At 43.6% G+C, this 24,353-nt stretch overlaps 1 protein-coding gene and 1 long non-coding RNA gene across 2 annotated transcripts in view; one reads left to right on the top strand and one right to left on the bottom strand.

The window, feature by feature from the left end:
- Window positions 1–5,845: 5,845 nt before the first annotated feature.
- LOC130355776 (uncharacterized) lies at window positions 5,846–16,179 on the bottom strand. Its single transcript, XR_008888655.1, has 3 exons — window positions 16,125–16,179; window positions 6,231–6,348; window positions 5,846–6,084 (listed from the first exon to the last, which is right to left on the bottom strand). It is a non-coding gene; the product is annotated as an uncharacterized LOC130355776 (long non-coding RNA).
- An 11-nt stretch (window positions 16,180–16,190) lies between these two features.
- MYBBP1A (MYB binding protein 1a) overlaps window positions 16,191–24,353 on the top strand; it is an 88,153-nt gene continuing 79,990 nt past the window's right edge. Inside the window, exons 1-3 of the mRNA XM_056556412.1 lie at window positions 16,191–16,452; window positions 18,137–18,232; window positions 21,096–21,179. Of these exons, the coding sequence (XP_056412387.1) occupies window positions 16,240–16,452; window positions 18,137–18,232; window positions 21,096–21,179 (393 nt within the window). The 5' untranslated portion in view covers window positions 16,191–16,239. The remainder of the gene's footprint in view (window positions 16,453–18,136; window positions 18,233–21,095; window positions 21,180–24,353) is intronic.

The following is a 24,353-nucleotide window of genomic DNA, read 5'->3' as shown; positions in this document are numbered from 1 at the left end:
CTATTAGTGTGTGAAGAGTGGGAGAAGAGGGTTGCATTGACAATCCAAGACAATGGGCAGCACATTGAACACATTTTATAAGTGGTCAGAAACTTGTAAATAACTCCTGAAAGAATAAAGTTATGTTAAAACCAAGCACATCATTGTTTTACTTGTGAAATTGTGATGTGTCACATGACCTTCTTCCTATTGAAAAAACAAAAGTTGGATTCAAAATTGCCGACTTCAAAATGGCCGCCATGGTCACCACCCATCTTGAAAAGTTTTCCCTCTCACATATACTAATGTGCCACAAACAAAACAGGAAGTTAATATCACCAACCATTACCATTTTATTAAGGTGTATCCATATAAATGGCCCACCCTGTATATTATATTCCACTACTTCTTATGGTTGTGATTTTATCATGATTTTTTATTGATCATTTTGTATGTTATATGCATATTATTATATTCCTCCTGCAAGGGCCATGTGAGGGGAATTGTTGCGATTTACTTGTCTTTTTATTAAATAAAAAATCATTTTTATTTGAAGCACAGTCTTAGATCAATATTATTCAACTATCCATTTAGTATTACACTATCCTTGAGGTTTGGGCTATTTTTCTTATGGATTTTGGTTTGCGTCCGAGATCTTGGGTCTTCCAGCAGAACAACCAGAAATGGATGGCAACAAAGCGCTGGAGAGTTTTGAAGTGGCCAGCAATGAGTCCAGATCTAAATCCCATTGAACACCTGTGGAAGGTTCTTAAAATTGCTGTTGGGAAAAGGCGCCCTTCCAATAAGAGAGACCTGGAGCAGTTTGCAAAGGAAGAGTGGTCAACATTCCGGCTGAGAGGTGTAAGTAGCTTATTGATGGTTATAGGAAGCGACTGATTTCATTTATTTTTTCCAAAGGGTGTGCAACCAATTATTAAGTTAAAGGGGTACTCTGCCCCTAGAAATCTTATCCCTTATCCAAAGGATAGGGGATAAGATGTCAGATCGCTGGGGTCCCACTGCTGGGGACCCCCGGGATCTCCTCTGCAGCACCTCGCTATCATTACTGCACAGAGCAAACTCGCTCTGTGCGTAATGACGGGCAATACAGGGGCCACAGCATCCTTACGTCATGGCTCTGGCCCCTCGTGACGTCACAGCCCGCCCCTCAATACAAGTCTATGGGAGGGGGCATGGCGGCCATCACGCTCCCTCCCATAGACTTGCATTAAGGGGGCGGGCCGTGACATCAAGAGGAGGCGGAGACATCACGAGCCCCTGTATCGCCAGTGATTACACAGAGCGAGTGTGATAGCGGGGTGCTGCAGCAGAGATCCCGGGGGCCCCAGCAGCGGGACCCCGGCAATCTGACATCTTATCCCCTATCCTTTGGATAGGGGATAAAATGTCTGGGGGAGGAGTACCCCTTTAAGGGTGCCAATAATTTTGTCCAGCCTATTTTTGGAGTTTGGTGTGACATTATGTCCAATTTGCTTTTTTTCCTCCCTTTTTTAGTTTAGTTCCACTATTAGTTCAACTATTTTGCACAAACACGCACATGAGCAAATATGAGATAAATAATCAGGAAAGAGGTGCAGTAATCCAAGTGTACTTTAGTAGGACTATAATGTGTTATAATAAGGTGAGAATTATCATATAAATAGTAAGCTGATACAATTGGATGTAGGTAAATGTTATCATAAACATACTAAATAGGTGTAAACTATGTTTAGACCGTAAATAAATTGAGACAGTTATTTAATAAAACAGATTTAGAGCTTTTTTTGGTGTAGAAAAGTCGCAGAAATGTGTCTTCTGGGCAAAATTTGTGCGACACAAAAGCAATTTTGACTAAACTGACTCTGGTACACACTTTTAGTTTTTTTTACTTGGCAGTGGTTGCTGATTTATAAAGTGTTACTTTTCTTTAAAAAAGCTGCAAGTTTGTCACAAAGCTCTCAATTTGTCGCAAAACTACACCAGCCCACTGGCTGTGGATGTTTTTTTATTCTTTTTTTTGTGTGAAACAGGGTGAAAAGTTGCAGAAAAGTCCCAGGCGTGGATAAATAATAGTGTTCTGAAGTGAATTATTGTTTTATTACTATTATGTATACACTGTCTTGCACAAAATATCATAACAATAACATTCAGAATAAAAAAAATTATGCATAAAGTATATTGTCCACCTGTGAGTATTAACCCCTTGAGGATTCAGCCCATTTGGGCCTTAAAGGAAATCTGTCATCAGTTTCATCTGCACTAACCTGTCGGTACAGACAGGTAGTGTTGGTGACACTGATGACAACCATACTTACCTGATTCTGTTCCATGCTCTGGGTCTTCGTCAATCTTTTACCATATCTTCCGTTCTGGGCTGACTTGGAGCATGGGCAGAGTTTTGTGACGTCACCGCTGCAGCTTCTCTGCTGGGTCACTAAGCCCGCTCATGCTCCAAGTCAGCCCCCGAACGGAAGATACGGCAGAAGATTGCAGGAGAACCAGAGCATGGAACAGGTCCAGGTAAGTATGGTTGTCATCAGTGTCCCCTGCAAAGTATGGTTGTCATCGGTGTCCCCTGCACTACCTGTCTGTATCAACAGGTTAGTGCAGGTGAAACTGATAAGAGATTTCCTTTAACCCCTTAAGGACCAAGCTCATTTTCACCTTAATGACCAGGCCAATTTTTGATTTTGCACTTTTGTTTTTTCCTCCTCTCCTCCTTTTGTTCCTACAGACCCATATAAGGGCTTGTCTTTTGCGCCACCAATTGTGCTTTTTAATAATGACATCAATCATTTAATAACAAAATCTACCGCAAAACCAAAAAACCAACCTTATCTTTATTCTGTAGGTCTATACGGTTACTAGAATACCCAATTTATGTAGGTTTTATTTTATTTTACTACTTTAAAAAAAATCCTAACTACATGCACCAAAATAAGTAGGTTTTTTCTAACCATTTTTGTTTTAATGGGACTTTTTGATCGCTTTTTATTAATATTTTTATGGTATATGAAAAAAAAAATTGGGGACTTTTTTACATGTACGCCATCGACTGAGCGGTTTAGCTAACCTTATATTTTAATAGTTTGGACATTTACGCACGCAGCGGTACCACATGATTATTTTTATTACATTATTTTATTTTAAAAATGGGAAAGGGGGGTTATTTAAACTTTTAATAGGGAAGGGGTTAATTCACTTTTATTAACTTTTGTTTTTCCACTTTATGTTTTTTTTTTTTTAGCCCCCCCCCCCACACACACACACAGGGGGCTAAAACATGCAATCTTCTGATTGCATATACTAACCAATGCAATGACATAGCATAGCATTGATCAGTGTATCCAGCGCTCTGCTGCTCTAGGCATGGAGCAGTAGATCGCCGATTGGATGACGGAGAGGCAGGTGAGGACCCTCTCATCATCCGGTAACCTGATTGGGACATTGCAATTAACGGCCCTTGGTCTTTAAGTACCAGGGTCCGAGGGCGTACCTGTACACCCTTGGTCCTGGAAGGGTTAAGGACACAGCCAGCTTCATTTTTGCATTATTTTTTTTTTATCCTCCTGTCCTTCTAAGAGCCATAACCCTTTAAGTTTTCCATCCACAGACCTTTTGTGGGCTTGTTATTTATGCAACTGTATTCTTTGTGCAATTGTACTCTGTAATTACATCTCTCATTTTACCATAATACATTGAATGGGGTCCGCTGTTCTCAGTCACAGTATACTGCTGCTTTCAGCGGGATGGTGATGGGACATGCTAAACAGCATAGTGGGATGATGGGATGATTGACTGCCAACTACCACTAGATGTCACTACACTTTTTACACTCATGGGGGGACATTCATCAATGTTGGTGTAGGTAGAAGTTTTTTGTAGATTGTTTAGGTTGGTCTAAATTTGGTGCAATTGCACCAAATTTACCATACTTGTGCAAGGCACATGATAAATTTTGTGCAAAGTTCTAAATCTCCACACAGTTCTATTTGTACACCTGATCTACACAGGAAAAGTGTACACAGGGATTATGTTCTATTGCTTTGAGGCTCGGATTCCATTGAGTTTTTTTGTCCACCAGCAAAAGCGCCAGAAAAACTGTCACAGCTTTTTCCTGCATTTTGACATTTTTTTCTTTCGTTTTTGCTGGTGTGTGGAAGCCTTCAGGGTACCACTCCGTAGAAAAAGACAGTGCATTGATAAAAGACACGTATATGCGAAAAAGAGGAATACAGCAACAAACAGTGATATCATTGGCTCTGCGCAGGTAATAATAAAGGGACACAGAATTATTATGATAGGATATGTCCCAATTTAAAAATATATATATATATATATATATATATATATATATATATATATAAAGATGGCAGTAGCACATCTATAATATGTATAAGAAGCTATTGCACATAACCAATTTAGACAGCGCATATACAGAAGCTTACAATATTGACATGTAATGAAAGTGCAATGTGCATATAGCAGTAGCCTGCAGACACAGGCTGGAGGGATACAGACCTAATAGCAGCGTACCAACAAAGTACAGTACACTGGCAGAGACCGGGATAGCACCACTCCAACGTACGTTTCGGTACGTCACCTTCGTCTGGGAGTGGCCCTATCCCGTCCGACTGTCTATTTAAGGAACAGGGCACCAATCAGATCACTAACCTTAATAGCTTGGTAGCTAACACCTGTGGCGTGGCATCGGCGCATGGACGCTGTCACAGACGACCGCCCGGAAGCCGGAAGAGACCGCCTCACATGACCGGGTTCACGTGTGAAGTCACATGACTCCGCCATGACGTTGACGCGACCCTCCGGATCCCAGACGGACCGGACCGGCGCATGCGCACTGGCAACAGGAGCAGTGCTAATAAAAATATAAGACACTGAAATAGCTATACAAACTAATGTATACAAAGTACACATATAATAACAAATAGAAGATAATGCCATATAAAAAGTAATGATATTATAAAAATTGTAGCAATTGAATGCAATGGGCTAGGTACCATGTATATAAGAATAGTGTGACGGTAAGTGGAAATATAGTGCTGCATACATACATAAAGTTATATCCATGTATACTGCATCAAGGTAAGAATATTAGATATTAAATAACAAATATATATATATATATATATATATATATATATATATAAAATATTTTTAGTAATAAGAGAAATAAAAAACATATCAGTGCAAATAAAAAAAGTGATTGTAAAATATGAAAATGGACACTCTGTATATGCATACACAGAGGGTTATTTACCAATGTATGTAAGATCTGTGATAAAAATCAAATGTGTGTGAATCAATGACTGAACACAGTGTATGAGGAAGAGAAGGGTGTGTAAGTATGAGGTAAGTATCGAGTGACATGGAAGTGTACAGGAAAAAGGGGGGCTGAAGTGGGGAAAATTAAACCAAAATGAGTAGATAGACCAAAAATCATGTGAAGTAAGTGAGCAGTGCAAAGGATTTTATGTGATAAAAAGTGAGTGCCAAAATAGAGTGTAGGAATGGGGAGCGAGGGGTATGCAAATGAAATGGGTAGTAGAATGGTGTGTAGCTAGGACGTAAAAGGGGGTAAAAAGAATGGTAAATGCACTGCAAATATTGAAGTGGAAGGTGCAGAAAAACAAACCTAAAAAACTTGAAAGAATGAAAAAAAAATATATATAATAAAATTATATGTACAAAAGAGGTGAAAATGGTAAAGAAATGTTGTGTAATGCTGAAGTGTGGAGTAAATAACAAAATGAGTGTAGGGTAATAAGAGCATGGATAGCTCCCTAATAGCCCTAAAGGGAAAAGCGATAGTATCCAGTCACAAGGTGTAAAAGCATGGATCATATACCAAAGCACCAAAACACAAATTGGCATAGTAAATGTTGTATGTATTAAAAAAAATGAGTAATTACAATAATGTACCTAAAAGTTACTTGTAAATCTAAACATACAAATGTACCAATAATGGTATAAAAGACAACATCAACATGAATCTCCCTTAATGAAGGCAACCTCCAATGTAGTTGTGAATACTCCGAAACTGGCTCTGCGACACTCCCATACCAGATGTATGACAAGATTGATGTCCTGAAAAATTAAGAAAAAATAAATAAAAAACAACTGTTAAAATAGTAGGTATTATACCTTTAAAACCAGGTTAAAACAGACAGACCAGACAAGGAATCCCTATGTGGCATTAACGGTCAGAGAAAGAGATGGTAAAAAAACATTACAGAAATGGTCCAAAAGGTAAGGCTTCATTTAGGCCCTGAGGTTGTACTGTATTTAAACGCCAAATCCAATAGCTCTCTCGTTGGGGCAAACGCTTCCCGAGATCACCACCACGCATGCCTGGGTATAGGCGGAAATGAGAAGAAAAGAAAAACAAGAAATATGGGTTAGTAAATTTTTTGCGCTCTCCCCTGTGGAGAGCGCACATAATGCAGCACGTTCCTAAACAGTGAGCCTCCAATTGTTGCTAAACTACAACTCCCATCATGGGGGGCTGTAGTTAAGCAACAGCTGGAGTCTCCCTGTTTGGGAACACACTGCCAGAAAGGCTCTGTTCCCATTATGCAAAACGCATAATGTGAACAGAGTCAGGCCTGGACTGTGTAGCTCTGCCCCCTAATGATGTCATCACTAGGGGGCAGAGCAGTAAAGGCTGCAGGGGGTCTCAGGAGTGAGACCCCCTTTCGATCTGTCCCTCTGCCCTTGGACTACTACTCCTATCGTGGGACAGAGTCTGTCCCATGATGGGAGTAGTTGTAGTACCGCAGCACTGCTGAGGGATGGCACTTGCACATCCCCTGGCTGCAGGACTTTTAGGACTACTACTCCCATCATGGACAGACTCTGCCCATGATGGGAGTTATAGTCCAGGGGCTGAGGTGCAGATCGCAGCAGGTCATTCTGCAGAGTAGTAGTCCTAAAAGTCCTGCAGCCGGGGGATGTGCAAGTGCCATCCCTAAGCAATGCTGCGGTACTACAACTACTCCCATCATGGGACAGACTCTGTCCTATGATAGGAGTAGTAGTTCAAGGGCAGAGGGACAGATCGCAGCAGATCATTCTCAGGAGATCCACTGCGATCCACATTTATTAACTGTAAAAGCCGGTGGCACATGCGGCTACACTGCGCTGCTGTCTCCCGGCAGCAGGGATTATGAATTATGAGAACTGTATATAGGAGCCGGCGGGCAGCGCAGTGTAACCGCATGTGCCGCCGGCTTTTACAGTTAATAAATGCGGATCGCAGCGGGTCTCTGCTGCAATCTGCACCTCAGCCCCTGTGCTATAACTCCCATCATGGGCAGAGTCTGTCCATGATGGGAGTAGTAGTCCTAAATGTCCCAAAATAGACACTTTGGTACGTGTCCTCCGAGGTGGTGTATATTTGCACAAGAAAAGTGATTTTGCGCATTTTTTCGCTTAAAAAAAATGCAGTTAATAAATTCGATTCTACAGTAGAAAGTGCTCTATGGTAAACTTAACCGTAGACATGGCTATGAAGAATTCTATCAGATTTTGCACAAAAAAACCCTCTTGCGCAAATTTTTACGTTAAAAAATACACCAAAAAAAAAAGCTCAATATACAATGATAAATTCCCCTCATGGTAAATTACAGAATGTTCTTTTCTGTAGTTCTTGATCCTATGTTGCAAAAAGAACCTGCAAATGATTAACCATTTACTTGCTGAAATATTTACAGTTGTTTAATGGAATCATAGTAAATTCTATAGGAATAGAAAAATTAGTCAGAACATTTGTAGGACTAGATTATTGATTTTACCTGTTTTGATTATCATCCCAGAAAATATTTTTTTTACATGGAAATTATGGGAGGAATAAGAATATGGCTATATTTTTTTACTTGTGGATTATGGGAGGAATATCATGGTTACACATGCTAAGGAACACATTTGACCTATTTCTGATAAGAATATGGCTATAAATTTTTTTTACATGTGGATTGTGGGAGGAATATCATGGTTATAGATGCTAAGAAACACATTTGACCTGTTTCTCATAAGAATATGGCTATAATAATAATTTTTTTTTACATTTGGATTATGGGTGGAATATCATGGATGCACATGTTAAGGAGCATACTTGACCTATTTCTGATAAGAATATGGCTCTAAATATTTTTTTTACATGGGTATTATGGGAGGAATATTATGGTTATACATGCTAAGGAACATATTTGACCTATTTCTGATAAGAATATGGCTAAAATATTGTTTACATGGGGATTATGGGAGGAATATCATGGTTATACATGCTAAGGAACACATTTGACCTATTTCTGATAAGAATATGGCTAAAATATTTTTTACATAGGTACTATGGGAGGAATATCATGGTTATACATGCTGAGGAACACATTTGACCTATTTCTGATAAGAATATGGCTAAAATATTTTTTACATGGGGATTATGGAAGGAATATCATGGTTATACATGCTAAAGAACACATTTGACCTATTTCTGATAAGAATATGGCTAAAATATTTTTACATGGGGATTATGGGAGCAATGTAATGGTTATACATGCTAAGGAACACATTTGACCTATTTCTGATAAGAATATGGCTGTAAATATTTTTTTACATGTGGATTATGGGAGGAATATCATGGTTACACATGCTAAGGAACACATTTGACCTATTTATGATAAGAATATGGCTATAAATATTTTTTTTACATGTGGATTATGGGAGGAATATCATGGTTACACATCCTAAGGAACACATTAGACCTATTTATGATAAGAATATGGCTATATTTTTTACATGGGGATTATGGATGGAATATCATGGTCATAGATGCTGTCACGATGCCGGCTGGCAGGTAGTGGACCCTCTGTGCCAGAGAGGGATTGGCGTGGACCGTGCTAGTGGACCGGTTCTAAGCCACTACTGGTTTTCACCAGAGCCCGCCGCAAAGCGGGATGGTCTTGCTGCGGCGGTAGTGACCAGGTCGTATCCACTAGCAACGGCTCACCTCTCTGGCTGCTGAAGATAGGCGCGGTACAAGGGAGTAAGCAGAAGCAAGGTCGGACGTAGCAGAAGGTCGGGGCAGGCAGCAAGGATCGTAGTCAGGGGCAACGGCAGAAGGTCTGGAAACACAGGCAAGGAACACACAAGGAACGCTTTCACTGGCACTAAGGCAACAAGATCCGGCAAGGGAGTGCAAGGGAAGTGAGGTAATATAGGGAAGTGCACAGGTGAAAACCCTAATTGGAACCACTGCGCCAATCAGCGGCGCAGTGGCCCTTTAAATCGCAGAGACCCGGCGCGCGCGCGCCCTAGGGAGCGGGGCCGCGCGCGCCGGGACAGAACAGACGGGGAGCGAGTCAGGTAGGGGAGCCGGGGTGCGCATCGCGAGCGGGCGCTACCCGCATCGCGAATCGCATCCCGGCTGGCAGCAGGATCGCAGCGCCCCGGGTCAGAGGACGTGACCGGAGCGCTGCAGCGGAGGGAGTGAAGCGAGCGCTCCGGGGAGGAGCGGGGACCCGGAGCGCTCGGCGTAACAGTACCCCCCCCCTTGGGTCTCCCCCTCTTCTTGGAGCCTGAGAACCTGAGGAGCAGACTTTTGTCAAGGATGTTGTCCTCAGGTTCCCAGGATCTCTCTTCAGGACCACAACCCTCCCAGTCTACTAAAAAAAAATTTTTCCCTCTGACCTTTTTGGCAGCCAAAATTTCCTTGACCGAGAAGACGTCCGAGGAGCCGGAAACAGGAGTGGGAGGAACAGATTTGGGAGAAAAACGGTTGAGGATGAGTGGTTTGAGAAGAGAGACGTGAAAGGCATTAGGGATACGAAGAGAAGGAGGAAGAAGAAGTTTATAAGAGACAGGATTAATTTGACACAAAATTTTGAAAGGACCAAGATAGCGTGGTCCCAACTTGTAGCTAGGGACACGGAAGCGGACATATTTAGCGGAGAGCCATACCTTGTCTCCAGGGGAAAAAACGGGGGGAGCTCTTCTTTTCTTATCCGCGAACCTCTTCATGCGTGAAGAAGCCTGTAAGAGAGAATTTTGGGTCTCTCTCCATATAATGGAAAGGTCACGAGAAATTTCATCCACAGCGGGCAGACCAGAGGGCAAGGGGGTAGGGAGGGGGGGAAGAGGGTGACGGCCGTACACCACGAAAAATGGGGATTTGGAGGAAGATTCAGAGACCCTGAAGTTATACGAAAATTCGGCCCATGGAAGGAGATCTGCCCAGTCATCCTGGCGGGAGGAAACAAAATGTCGCAAATAATCACCCAGGATCTGGTTAATTCTTTCTACTTGTCCATTGGACTGGGGATGATATGCAGAGGAAAAATTTAATTTAATCTTGAGTTGTTTACAGAGAGCCCTCCAGAATTTAGACACGAATTGGACCCCTCTATCCGAGACAATCTGCGTAGGCAACCCGTGAAGACGAAAAATGTGTACAAAAAATTGTTTAGCCAACTGAGGCGCAGAAGGAAGACCAGGAAGAGGGATGAAATGTGCCATTTTGGAGAATCGATCAACGACCACCCAAATAACGGTGTTGCCACGGGAAGGGGGTAAATCAGTAATAAAATCCATACCAATCAGAGACCAAGGCTGTTCGGGGACAGGCAGAGGATGAAGAAAACCAGCGGGCTTCTGGCGAGGAGTCTTATCCCGGGCACAGATAGTGCAGGCTCGCACAAAGTCCCCAACATCCGTCTCCAGAGTCGGCCACCAATAGAAGCGGGAGATGAGTTGCACAGATTTCTTGATGCCCGCATGACCTGCGAGATGGGAGGAGTGACCCCATTTGAGGATTCCGAGGCGTTGGCGTGGAGAAACAAAGGTCTTTCCTGGAGGAGTCTGCCTGATGGAGGCAGGAGAAGTGGAGATCAGGCAGTCAGGTGGAATGATGTGTTGCGGAGGGAGATCAACTTCTGAGGCATCCGAGGAACGAGAGAGAGCATCGGCCCTAATGTTCTTATCGGCAGGACGAAAGTGAATCTCAAAATTAAATCGGGCAAAGAACAGAGACCACCGGGCCTGGCGAGGATTCAGCCGTTGGGCCGACTGGAGGTAGGAGAGGTTCTTGTGGTCGGTGTAGATAATAACAGGAAATCTTGATCCCTCCAGCAGATGCCTCCATTCCTCAAGTGCTAATTTAATGGCTAGAAGCTCTCGATCCCCGATGGAGTAGTTCCTCTCCGCTGGAGAGAAGGTCCTAGAGAAAAAACCACAAGTGACAGCATGCCCGGAAGGATTTTTTTGTAGAAGAACAGCTCCAGCTCCTACTGAGGAGGCATCAACCTCCAATAGGAAGGGTTTGGAAGGGTCAGGTCTGGAGAGCACGGGAGCCGAAGAAAAGGCAGACTTGAGTCGTTTAAAGGAGTCTTCTGCTTGAGGAGGCCAGGACTTGGGATCAGCATTTTTCTTGGTTAAAGCCACGATAGGAGCCACAATGGTAGAAAAATGTGGAATAAATTGCCTGTAATAATTGGCGAACCCCAAAAAGCGTTGGATAGCACGGAGTCCGGAGGGGCGTGGCCAATTTAAGACGGCAGAGAGTTTGTCTGGATCCATCTGTAGTCCCTGGCCAGAGACCAAATATCCAAGAAAAGGAAGAGATTGGCATTCAAACAGACATTTCTCAATTTTGGCATAGAGTTGGTTGTCACGAAGTCTCTGAAGAACCATACGGACATGCTGGCGGTGTTCTTCTAGATTGGCAGAAAAAATTAGGATATCGTCCAGATATACCACAACACAGGAGTATAACAGATCACGAAAAATTTCATTGACAAAGTCTTGGAAGACGGCAGGGGCATTGCACAGTCCAAAGGGCATGACCAGATACTCAAAGTGTCCATCTCTGGTGTTAAATGCCGTTTTCCACTCGTCCCCCTCTCTGATGCGGATGAGGTTATAGGCGCCTCTTAAGTCCAATTTAGTGAAGATGTGGGCACCTTGGAGGCGATCAAAGAGTTCAGAGATGAGGGGTAAGGGGTAGCGGTTCTTAACCGTGATTTTATTAAGACCGCGGTAGTCAATGCAAGGACGTAGGGAGCCATCTTTTTTGGACACAAAGAAAAATCCGGCTCCGGCAGGAGAGGAGGATTTACGGATAAAGCCCTTTTTTAGATTCTCCTGGACGTATTCGGACATGGCAAGAGTCTCTGGGGCAGAGAGAGGATAAATTCTGCCCCGGGGTGGAGTAGTACCCGGGAGGAGGTCGATAGGGCAATCATAAGGCCTGTGAGGAGGTAGAGTCTCAGCTTGTTTTTTGCAGAAAACATCCGCGAAGTCCATATAGGCCTTAGGGAGACCGGTTACTGGAGGAACCACAGAGTTACGGCAAGGGTTACTGGGAACCGGTTTTAGACAGTTCTTGGAACAAGAGGACCCCCAACTCTTGATCTCCCCAGTGGACCAATCCAGGGTTGGGGAATGAAGTTGAAGCCAGGGAAGTCCAAGGAGAATCTCCGAGGTGCAATTGGGGAGGACCAAAAGTTCAATCCTCTCATGATGAGATCCGATGCTCATAAGAAGGGGCTCCGTGCGGAAACGTATGGTACAGTCCAATCTTTCATTATTTACACAATTGATGTAGAGGGGTCTGGCGAGACTGGTCACTGGGATGTTGAACCTGTTGACGAGAGAGGCCAAAATAAAATTTCCTGCAGATCCAGAGTCCAAGAAGGCCACTGTAGAGAAGGAGAAGGCAGAGGCAGACATCCGCACAGGCACAGTAAGACGTGGAGAAGCAGAGTAGACATCAAGGACTGTCTCACCTTTGTGCGGAGTCAGCGTACGTCTTTCCAGGCGAGGAGGACGGATAGGACAATCCCTCAGGAAGTGTTCGGTACTAGCACAGTACAGGCAGAGGTTCTCCATACGGCGTCGTGTCCTCTCTTGAGGTGTCAGGCGAGACCGGTCGACCTGCATAGCCTCCACGGCGGGAGGCACAGGAACAGATTGCAGGGGACCAGAGGAGAGAGGAGCCGAGGAGACGAAACGCCTCGTGCGAACAGAGTCCATATCTTGGCGGAGTTCCTGACGCCTTTCAGAAAAACGCATGTCAATGCGAGTGGCTAGGTGAATAAGTTCATGTAGATTAGCAGGAATTTCTCGTGCGGCCAGAACATCTTTAATGTTGCTGGATAGGCCTTTTTTGAAGGTCGCGCAGAGGGCCTCATTATTCCAGGACAATTCTGAAGCAAGTGTACGGAATTGTACGGCATACTCGCCAACGGAAGAATTACCCTGGACCAGGTTCAACAGGGCAGTCTCAGCAGAAGAGGCTCGGGCAGGTTCCTCAAAGACACTTCGGATTTCCGAGAAGAAGGAGTGTACAGAGGCAGTGACGGGGTCATTGCGGTCCCAGAGCGGTGTGGCCCATGACAGGGCTTTTCCGGACAGAAGACTGACTACGAAAGCCACCTTAGACCTTTCAGTGGGAAACAGGTCCGACATCATCTCCAGATGCAGGGAACATTGGGAAAGAAAGCCACGGCAAAACTTAGAGTCCCCATCAAATTTATCCGGCAAGGATAAGCGTATCCCAGGAGCGGCCACTCGCTGCGGAGGAGGTGCAGGAGCTGGCGGAGGAGATGACTGCTGAAGCTGTGGTAGCAACTGTTGTAGCATAACGGTCAGTTGAGACAGCTGTTGGCCTTGTTGCGCTATCTGTTGTGACTGCTGGGCGACCACCGTGGTGAGGTCAGCGACAACTGGCAGAGGAACTTCAGCGGGATCCATGGCCGGATCTACTGTCACGATGCCGGCTGGCAGGTAGTGGACCCTCTGTGCCAGAGAGGGATTGGCGTGGACCGTGCTAGTGGACCGGTTCTAAGCCACTACTGGTTTTCACCAGAGCCCGCCGCAAAGCGGGATGGTCTTGCTGCGGCGGTAGTGACCAGGTCGTATCCACTAGCAACGGCTCACCTCTCTGGCTGCTGAAGATAGGCGCGGTACAAGGGAGTAAGCAGAAGCAAGGTCGGACGTAGCAGAAGGTCGGGGCAGGCAGCAAGGATCGTAGTCAGGGGCAACGGCAGAAGGTCTGGAAACACAGGCAAGGAACACACAAGGAACGCTTTCACTGGCACTAAGGCAACAAGATCCGGCAAGGGAGTGCAAGGGAAGTGAGGTAATATAGGGAAGTGCACAGGTGAAAACCCTAATTGGAACCACTGCGCCAATCAGCGGCGCAGTGGCCCTTTAAATCGCAGAGACCCGGCGCGCGCGCGCCCTAGGGAGCGGGGCCGCGCGCGCCGGGACAGAACAGACGGGGAGCGAGTCAGGTAGGGGAGCCGGGGTGCGCATCGCGAGCGGGCGCTACCCGCATCGCGAATCGCATCCCGGCTGGCAGCAGGATCGCAGCGCCCCGGGTCAGAGGACGTGACCGGAGCGCTGCAGCGGAGGGAGTGAAGCGAGCGCTCCGGGGAGGAGCGGGGACCCGGAGCGCTCGGCGTAACAGATGCTAAGGAACACATTTGACCTATTTCTGATAAGAATATAAAAAATGTTAAAAAAATTATTATACCCATATTTTTATCAGAAATATGTCAAGTGTGTTCCTTAGCATGTGTTACCATGATATTCCTCCCATAATCCCCATGTAAAAAAAATATTTTTAGCCAAATTCTTATCAGAAATAGGTCAAATGTGTTCCTTAACATGTGTAACCATGATATTTCTCCCATAATTCCCATGTAAAAAAATATTTTTAGCTAAATTTTTATCAGAAATAGGTCAATTGTGTTCCTTAGCATGTGTAACCATGATATTCCTCCCATAATCCCCATGTAAAAAAAATATGTATACCCATATTCTTATCATAAATAGGTCTAGTGTGTTACTTGGCATGTGCAACCATGATATTCCACCCATAATCCCCATGTAAAAAAATATGTATACCCATATTCTTATCATAAATAGGTCTAGTGTGTTACTTGGCATGTGCAACCATGATATTCCACCCATAATCCCCATGTAAAAAAATATGTATACCCATATTCTTATCATAAATAGGTCTAGTGTGTTACTTGGCATGTGCAACCATGATATTCCACCCATAATCCCCATGTGAAAAAAATATATCCCAAGATGATGAAATCAATAATCTAGCCCTACAAATGTTTTGACTCAGTTTTCTATTTCTATAAAATTTACTATGATTCCATTATACAACTGTAAATATTTCAGCAAGTAAATGGTTAATCATTTGCAGCTTCTTTTTGCAGCATAGGATCAAGAACTACAGAAAAGAACATTCTGTAATTTACCATGAGTGTAAAAAGTGTAGTGACATCTAGTGGTAGTTATGAGAATTGCAGTCAATCATCCCACTATGCTGTTTAGTATGTCCCATGGCGATGGATATGGTTAATGCGGGCAGGAACGCGGTATGATCGTATCCTTACGTCGCAGAGTGACAATAAACGCAAATTTCTACCACCCTTTATGGTGCTCTAGAAACCTAATTTACAGCATGAGCATTGGTGCTGCAAAGTCATTCTGTTAGTTTCGGTGGACTGCCAAATTATTTATTACACAAAGGGGGAGAATTATAAAAGTTGTCTATGTTCCGCATCAATATAGACCAAACTACAGAGGGTTAGGCCGGTCCATTGTGTGCCTAATTTATCAAATGGCGCACGGCTCTTGATAAATACTGATCACGGACTTCGTGATCTATGCTTTAGACTGTATTTATGATCCAGCATGGTCTGACATTTCGGGTACTTTCAGCGCTGTCTAAAATAGACTAGAATGCTTCATGTTCTAAAAATCCTCTAAAGCCAAAGTGGCAGAAAAGTCGCACATATTTAGACTGTGACTTTCTGTGCGACAAATTTTGACAGGAAAAACCAGTCTAATTCCTTTGATAAATCTCCCCCAAACTGTATGATACATTATGCGCACTTCCGCCCAAAAAAATAAATAAAATGCAACAAAAGTGAGGTAAAAAATGATATACAAAACAACTCCAGTGATAAATCTCTCCCATTTTCTTTTAGACCATTTCTATTTATTTCCCCTAAATGTTTATGAACTTCTTGTGTCCTTGCTGTGGTGAGCGGTTCTCGGTGACGGCAGTGCACTATTCAACCCAATTGTACTCAGAGGAGACGCCTCACATGCCCAGCAACGTCCCTTTCCCATTCCAGTTCTCGTACAGAGCGCAGAAGGGGCAGTCACGCATGCGCGGTGACCCCGGAAGTGCCTGCGCAGACACGTGGGGTGTAGGACAGCATGGCTGTGCAGAAGGTGTCTGGCATGGACAGCGGGGAAAGCGCATCAAAGAAGAAGAAGGAGAAGGCTGCGAACAGACAGAATGAAGTGCGTGGTGTCCTGCAGCAGAACAGAGAGTTCCTGGACTTCTTCTGGGACATTGCTAAGCCCGAGCAGGATGTCAGACTGGCGGCCACAGAGAACCTTATCCAGTACCTGAAATCCAGTGACAAGGTACAGTAATGGTGGGGGAATCACTGTTTCCCAACCAAGGTGTCTCCAGCTGTTGCCAAACTCCCAGCATTCCCGGACAACCGAAGGCACCCTGGGTGGGAAACAGTTTTTCAAACTTCTGTCCTAAAGTCTCCACAAGTATCTGAGGTGTATACTGACCCCCTTCATCTATGGCAGTTAGGGCACCATCCTGTCTGTGAGCTGCCTGCTGATGTCTCAGGAGCCTATCAGGAGCCTTGTGCAGTAGAGTTTATACTAGGTCAGAAGTCCTGCTACTTGGATGATAGGAGTTATTACTCCTATCCTCCTTAAAAAAAAAAAAAAAAAAAATAGGATTAAAGTTTTTACACTCACGGGTCTTCCCTTGTTTGCAGCTGTCCAAATGTTTTCAGCTCCCACATACACACTGTCTATACAGCACATATGTGCAAATTTCCCATAAGCCATGAAGCTTCCCTGCACATATGGAATAGGAGTTGGGGAGGAATTTTCTCTCCATGGTACTTTCCCCAACCTCCCACCCCACCCAAACAGAGGTTTTGCCTTCTGCTAGATCCTAAGAATAGAATGAGGGTTGCTCTTGATAGACCTGTGCCCTTTTTCAACCTTATTAACTTCCACTAAAGGCCTGATTTTAAGATTTTTATAAAACGTCCACAAAAGGCCTGATTTCCGATACTTGGTGAATTTAAGAGTAGAATAGCTAAAACAAATCAATGTATTTTAAATCTAAAGTGGGTAAAGAGGTACTCCAGCCCTAAGACATCTTATCCCCTATCCAAAGGATAGGGGAAAAAGATGTCTGACTGCGGGGCTCCCGCCACTGGGGACCCCCGCAATCTTGCATTCGGCACCCACCTCTTTGAGCTGCACGCCGCCAGCTCACAAACTGCCTGGTGCCGACCATGGGGCTGGAGTATCGTGACGTCACGACTCCGCCCCCGTGTGACATCACAAATCCCCCCCAGCCCCTGTGTGACGTGACGCCCCCGCTATGCAAGTCTGTGGGAGTGGGTGTCACACCCCCTCCCATAGACTTGCATAGCGGGGGTGACGTCATGATACTCTTGCCCGTGGTCGACACCCAGCAGTTTGTGAGCTGGCAGCGTGGCATGCAGCTCAAAGAGGTGGGTGCCGAATGCAAGATTGCCAGGGTCCCCAGCGGCGGGACCCCCGCGGTCAGACATCTTATCCCCTATCCTTTGGATAGGGGATAAGATGTCTTAGGGCCAGAGTACCCCTTTAAATATTTGCTGTGGTTCTACAACAGCTGACTTCAGTGTGCCGTAAAAATCCGTAGTCTATCCACGCTTCAGGTCAATTTCTGTACAGATTTTTGTGTCTTTTTTTCTGTAGCATGTGAACAAGATATCTACAGATTCCCATCCGCTTTGTGGCTACTGTAATGCGCCATACATTTTTTGCATGCGTATTTGCTGCGGCAAAACCAAAGTATATCTGTCAATCCAAGTGAATATATCAAATACTTTTTTCTGGAGGCGCGAGCTGTGTAGGGACTCATGGAAAGTCTATTGTCTCTACACTTCTTGCTTGGCTGTGTGAGGATTGCTGAACAATTCCAGTCAGAAATAAAGGGGCACAGTGCTCAGCTAAGAACTTCTGCCTTTTTGTTTAAATGTAAGTTACATTAACAGCGCTTTTTATATTATATTTCTTTTTACAGCCAGATGAACTGAAATACACCTTTAAGAGACTAGTGGAAGGATTGGCAGCCACTCGAGAAGCAGCAAGGCCCGGATTTAGTTTGGCCTTAGCCCAGGTATGTACTAGTGCTGCACTATAGTATTAATATCTTTATAAGAAAACTAAGGGGGCATCTTTAATAGTAATACGTGGGTTATTGGGCTTAAAGGAAAACTGTCAGCCTGTTCGCCCACTGTGCGCGATTCACTCAATTCAGCATTGGATCTTCTGGGAGACATACCTCAGGACCTACTGGACATATTTAAGTGAGTGACCCCTCGTTGGACTCCTGTTCACCCCCACTATAACAGTGTATGAGGTTTAGTGTGGGGGAACAGGTTGACAGTTTTCCTTTAAAGTTGGTGCTCGGCAATTAATGATGTTTTAATATGCTGTAGGGAATCTTAACAAACCAGTATACCAGTTTTCTGATTGGTCGGTCCCATCCACAGCCCTCTTCAAAGCTTCTGCTAACATGCTGTGTGGTTCAGAAATGCCCTCACAGCATAGATCTGTCTTTGCTGAGCAGAAATTTACTGACTGCATGGCAGGACAGTGGAAGCTTTGAAAAAGATGGATGTACGAGGCTTTAACAAAATGAGTGAATGTGAAAGGATATAATTCAAATAACAATAAAAAATTCAAATCCCATTTAAAGCAATAGGATGGCATGTACTAGTTCTTGTGTTAATGCAGTGATAAAAAATAAAATCGCAACTTCTGTACTGTGGTTAACATGAGCTCTGTCAGTGTTTACATGCTTGCCAGAGTAAATGACTGTAGAAGGCCACAGAAATGTAAAGAAAGGGTCCCAGCACCCAAGATTCTTGCTTAATCTGTGTCTTTATTCATGCAGTAGACAGCATAGCATACATCACAGTACGCGTTACAGCACAACAGCCTTTATCAACTGTGTACAGGTATCAGTTAGGACGCATCTTATATACAACATCTGACTCGCAGATACCACGTCATCACAATTAGTACTATCATTCTAAACACATTAATGAAAAAAAGGTAAAAATTTTAACACAGAAAATACTTGTCAATGCTTGTATGATTCTGAGCGAAGATCCTTTCAGAATAGAGATTGTTCACTCTCTGTAGAAAAAATAAAATAAGGGGAGTATCGTTAACCCATGCATGACATACAATGTCAGTGTAACAGTTGTGGCAGCTCATAGTCACTGTTCAAGCCGCGCGGTTCCAGGGTCCCCAAACGGTGAATCCAAAATACTTCTTTGCGCACAAGTAACTTTTTAGTTTCCCCTCCTCTCCTTGGTTGTATTACTTCATCTATAACTTGATATTGTGCTATAGAGTGGTTTTTATTTTAAGGTGAGCTGCAATGGGAAGAAGATGATTTTGGCACCTAATGCTTGACTTATGGCGGTCAATGCGGTCTCCTACAGGTTGGGTGGTCTCTCCAATGTATAGGAGACTGCACAGACATTTAATAATGTAAACTACATTGCGTGACTGACAGGTGAAGAATTTGGTGACAGGAAATTTTCTACCAGTGTTTGGGTGTGTAATTTGATTACCCTTGATGACATTGCTGCATTGGGCACAGTTCAAACACGGGAATGTACCCGTGCATTTTGCTAGGACGTTTGTTGCAGATTAGTGTGTGTGGGGGTTTAAATTACCCTATGCGAGGGTGCGATTTCTCGAGTATGTACCAATAGTTCCTTGCGATGCCATCTATTCTAGATGAAAGTGGATGATAGGTTCTAATAAAGGGAACCATTTTAGTGGCTCCCTGCTAATCTGCAACAAACATCCTAGGAACATTAAAGATACTATAATAAGAGCAGACATAGGAGGGAAACAGAAAAGCAGACAAACCTTTTTAGGTACAAAATGCAGGGGTACATTCCCATGTTTGAACTGTGCCCAATGCAGCAATGTCATCAAAAGTCATCAAATTACACACCCACACACTGGTATAAAATTTCCTGTCACCAAATTCTTCACCTGTCAGTCACGCAATGTAGTTTACATTATTAAATGTCTGTGCAGTCTCCTATACATTGGAGAGACCACCCAACGTGTAGGAGACCGCATTGACCGCCATAAGTCAAGCATTAGGTGCCAAAATCATCTTCTTCCCATTCCAGCTCACCTTAAAATAAAAACCACTCTATAGCAAAGCTAAAATATCAAGTTATAGATGAAGTAATACAACCAAGGAGAGGAGGGGATATTAAAAAGTTACTTGTGCGCAAAGAAGCATTTTGGATTCACCGTTTGGGGATCCTGGAACCGTGAGGCTTGAACAGCGACTATGAGCTGTCACAACTGTTACACTGACACAGACATTGTATGTAATTGCATGGGTTAACGATACTCCCCTTATTTTATCTTTTTTACAGAGAGTGTATTGATTCTCTATTCTGAAAGGATCTTCGCTCAGAATCATACAAGCGTTGACAAGTATTTACTGTTTACATTTTTTTTAAGAATGATAGTACTAATTGTGATGACGTGGTATCTGTGAGTTGGATGTTGTATATGAGATGCGTCCTAACTACCTGTACACAGTTGATAAAGGCTGTTGAGCGGTAACCCGTACTGTGATGTATGCTATGCTGTCTATTGCATTAATAAAGACACAGATTAAGCAAGAATCTTGGGTGCCGGGACCCTTTCTACTTTACATTGTATCTACCTGGTCCTTGGGCACCAATGCTTACCTGCAGTGCCAACCTCACCTTGACCTCTTGGAAGGCCACAGAAAGGCTCTTGCCACTGGAAGTAATTATTCAGTGGCATTTCTTGTGTGCCAAGACTTCACCAGAGAAGACCATTAGAATAGCCAAAGCGGGGTGGGCAAATCATTATGGCTTAGGCTGTCTTAAAAGTAAGCCAAATTTTTTGTCAATATTTGATTAACAATATTTAACAGCTTACTGTATTTCAATCTCGTTTCTTTAAAGGTTCTACAGTGCTTTGAAGAAGTTTCACTGTCTACAGTTTTGGAACATATATATGAAAAGTATAACCTTCAGAAGGTTAAAAAAGTGAGTTTCTGTTCAGATCAAATCGCATGCATTTTGTGAAATATTTAAGGCTCTGTACACATTACCTTCAGAGGCTAAGTTTAAAACCTCTGTCTCTAGTCTTCTTAGATTTGATAAGAAGTAAAAGTGCAGCATGCATCGGCACAGTTTGTGTCTGTTTTGGTGGCTCCTGCACCACTGCATTTGCTTCTGTTGTAATAAAAGGCATGACAGCAGTGTGAACGGAGCCGAACATGTTTTTTAAAGAGGAGCTGTGGTCAACCAAACAATTTTAGGATTTATTTTCCTTAAATAGCTTAGATTGCTGTGATCACACACTTTTATAGTTTCTTGATACTACTTCCCATTCTTGAGATATGTGGTTTTATAATTTGTGACATTTCAGGGAATCGGTGGTTGTCTCCTTCATTTTAGAATTGGGAGTGACTATCGAGTCATCGTCATGATTATACGATCAGGGGGTGAAAATGTTGTATGTGTATGCCTGATACTCACTCCTGTTATTAAAATGCAGTTCACACCTATCTGACTGGCCACAGGGTTAGTCTAAAACATACATTTAAATAAATATTTTAGCCTTAGGTGCCTTGGTTCCAAAGGTGTTTTTTTTTTTTTTAAACTTTCTTGCTATATCCATTGGTTCCTGAGATTGAGGGGTGTGAATCATGTTAAGAGTGTGGGATAATGCAGGGTAACATCCCCTTTGCCGAGCATTCACATCCTATTTTACACTAAAGTCCGTTTCCCCTATCTGACAATGCAGTAAAAAGTACAGCTAGTCAACTAATATTATAATCTCGGGAACCAGGGGGTGAGACAAAGTTAAAACATTGTTGGAATTCTTGTTTTGACTGACCATTTTAAAGGGGTTACTCCATTGGAAAACATTTTTTCTTTTTTAATAAGTGTCAGAAAGTTAAACTGATTTGCAAATTACTTCTATTAAAAAATCTTAACCCTTCCATTGCTTATCAGCTGCTGCATACTAGAGAGGAAGTTCTTTTTTTTTTCTTTTTGAATTTCCTTTCTGTCTGACCACAGTGCTCTCTGCTGACATCTCTGTCTATTTTAGGAACTGTCCAGATAAGCACTGGAAGGATTAAGATTTTTTAATAGAAGTCATTTACAAATCTGTTTAACTTTCTGACACCAGTTGATTTAAAAGAAAATGTTTTCCTGTGGGGTACCCCTTTAACCCAGATTCTCTTTAAAGGGGTACTCCGGCACTTATACATCTTATCCCCTATCCAAAGGATAGGGGATAAGATGCCTGATCGCGGGGGTCCCCCGTGATCTTGCATGCAGCACCCCAGTTAAAATCAGTGTCTGGAGCATGTTCTCTCCAGGTCTGATTACCGGCGACCACAGGGCTGGTGGCGTGTGACATCACGCCTCCGCCCCCATGTGATGTCACGTTTCGCCTCTCAATGCAAGCCTATGGGAGGGGGCGTGACAGCTGATTTTAACTGGGGTGCTATGTGCAAGATCACGGGGGTCCCCAGCGGCGGGACCCCCGCGATCAGGCATCTTATCCCCTATCCTTTGGATAGGGGATAAGATGTCTAAGCGCCGGAGTACCCCTTTAAGGCCATATTGATGTGGTTGTTTCATGATTGTCTTTGTTTTCTGTAGTAATCTTTATTATTTTTTCTAGCTCAAACTAAAAATTATTTAGTTGAAAAGAATGTTGTGAGGTTGATCGATTTGATATGTTTTTTTAATAGATCCTACCTGATTCTACAAAAAAGAAAAGTTTTTGCTTTGCTATACTACCCTTTAACCCCTAGAGGATGCAGAATATACCAGTACTCACTGGCTGTCTGGTACCTAACTTTCTAGACCGCGGGTGCTGACTGCTATCATCACCCAGGGATCTGCCACTAATGGCAGACATCAACGATCACGCTGATGCCCGCCATTAAAGTAAAACTCGGGCGAAATTTTTTTGCCATTCACCATGTGGTCAAACTGACATGTTATCTTGATTTTTTTTATTCATTTTTTTAGGTTGTTACGATTACAATATTAACCAATTTATATAGTTTATAATGTTTTAGCACTTTTGTAAACCTTTTTAGAAAAAAATTTACCTGACATTTTCTGATCCTTAAAGGGGATGTGCGCTGCCCTGCAATTCGGAGCTCCGCTCACAGCGTCCGGAAGTTCATTACTCCGAACGCTGTGTGCGGGCTTCCGTGTTCGCGGCCGCTGGGCGTGACGTCACGCCCGGCCCCTTCGTGACGTCACGCCCGCCCCCTCTACCAAAGTCTATGGGAAGGGGGCGTGACAGCGCATAGAATTTCGTTGAGGGGGCGGGCGAGACGTTGCGATGGGCCGGGCTTGGCGTCACGCCCGGCGGCTGCGAACACGGAAGCCCGCACACAGCGTTCGGAGTAATGAACTTCCGGACGCTGTGAGCGGAGCTCCGAACTGCAGGGCAGCGCACAACCCCTTTAACTTTTATTTTTTTTTTTTTTTTACGAATACTATGCTGTTTATTGGCTCATTTTTGGCACTGATATCTAGCTACTTATGCCCTCTTTACACCCTGTTCCAAATTATGCAAATTATATTTAAGTGTCACCAAGATTAAATATTTCGTTTTTCAGTTTAACTCATGGATGGCATTGTGTCTCAGGGCTCTTTTGATCACTGAAAACAATCTCGGACACCTGTGATAATTAGATTGCCAGGTGAGCCTAATTTAAGGAAAAACTACTAAAGATGGGTGTTCCAAATTATTAAGCATAGCACCCTTTTCAAGCAATATGAGGAAGAAAAAGGATCTCTCTGCTGCCGAAAAGAGTGAAAGAGAGCCCTGAGACGCAATTGCCTTGGACTAGGTATGAAAAATATGAATTCTCGGTCGCCTTATTGGGGAACACAGAGACCATGGGTTTTATGTTGCTGACACTAGGTGAAAAAGAAGTCTGCTCCTCCCAGCAGGATATACCCGCACACAGACACAGAGCTAATCAGTTTTAGCTTAGTGTCAGTACGAGGCAGACACAGGTCTGGAGTTCTCTCCAGACCTGGTCTTTTCTGTTTTATTATTTTCTAGCTAGGGATGTTAAGTTTTTTTTTCCCTTTGTTATTTTTCAAGATTGGGCGACAGGAGCATGGCGCAACCTGATTTCACACATGCGATGAAGGGGCACAGTGCATAGAGTATGG

Source organism: Hyla sarda, chromosome 2 (assembly GCF_029499605.1).
Source record: "Hyla sarda isolate aHylSar1 chromosome 2, aHylSar1.hap1, whole genome shotgun sequence".
Classification (NCBI taxonomy): Eukaryota; Metazoa; Chordata; class Amphibia; order Anura; family Hylidae; genus Hyla; species Hyla sarda.
Note: the sequence above shows the minus strand (reverse complement) of the source record. Positions and strands in the feature narration are given on the sequence as shown.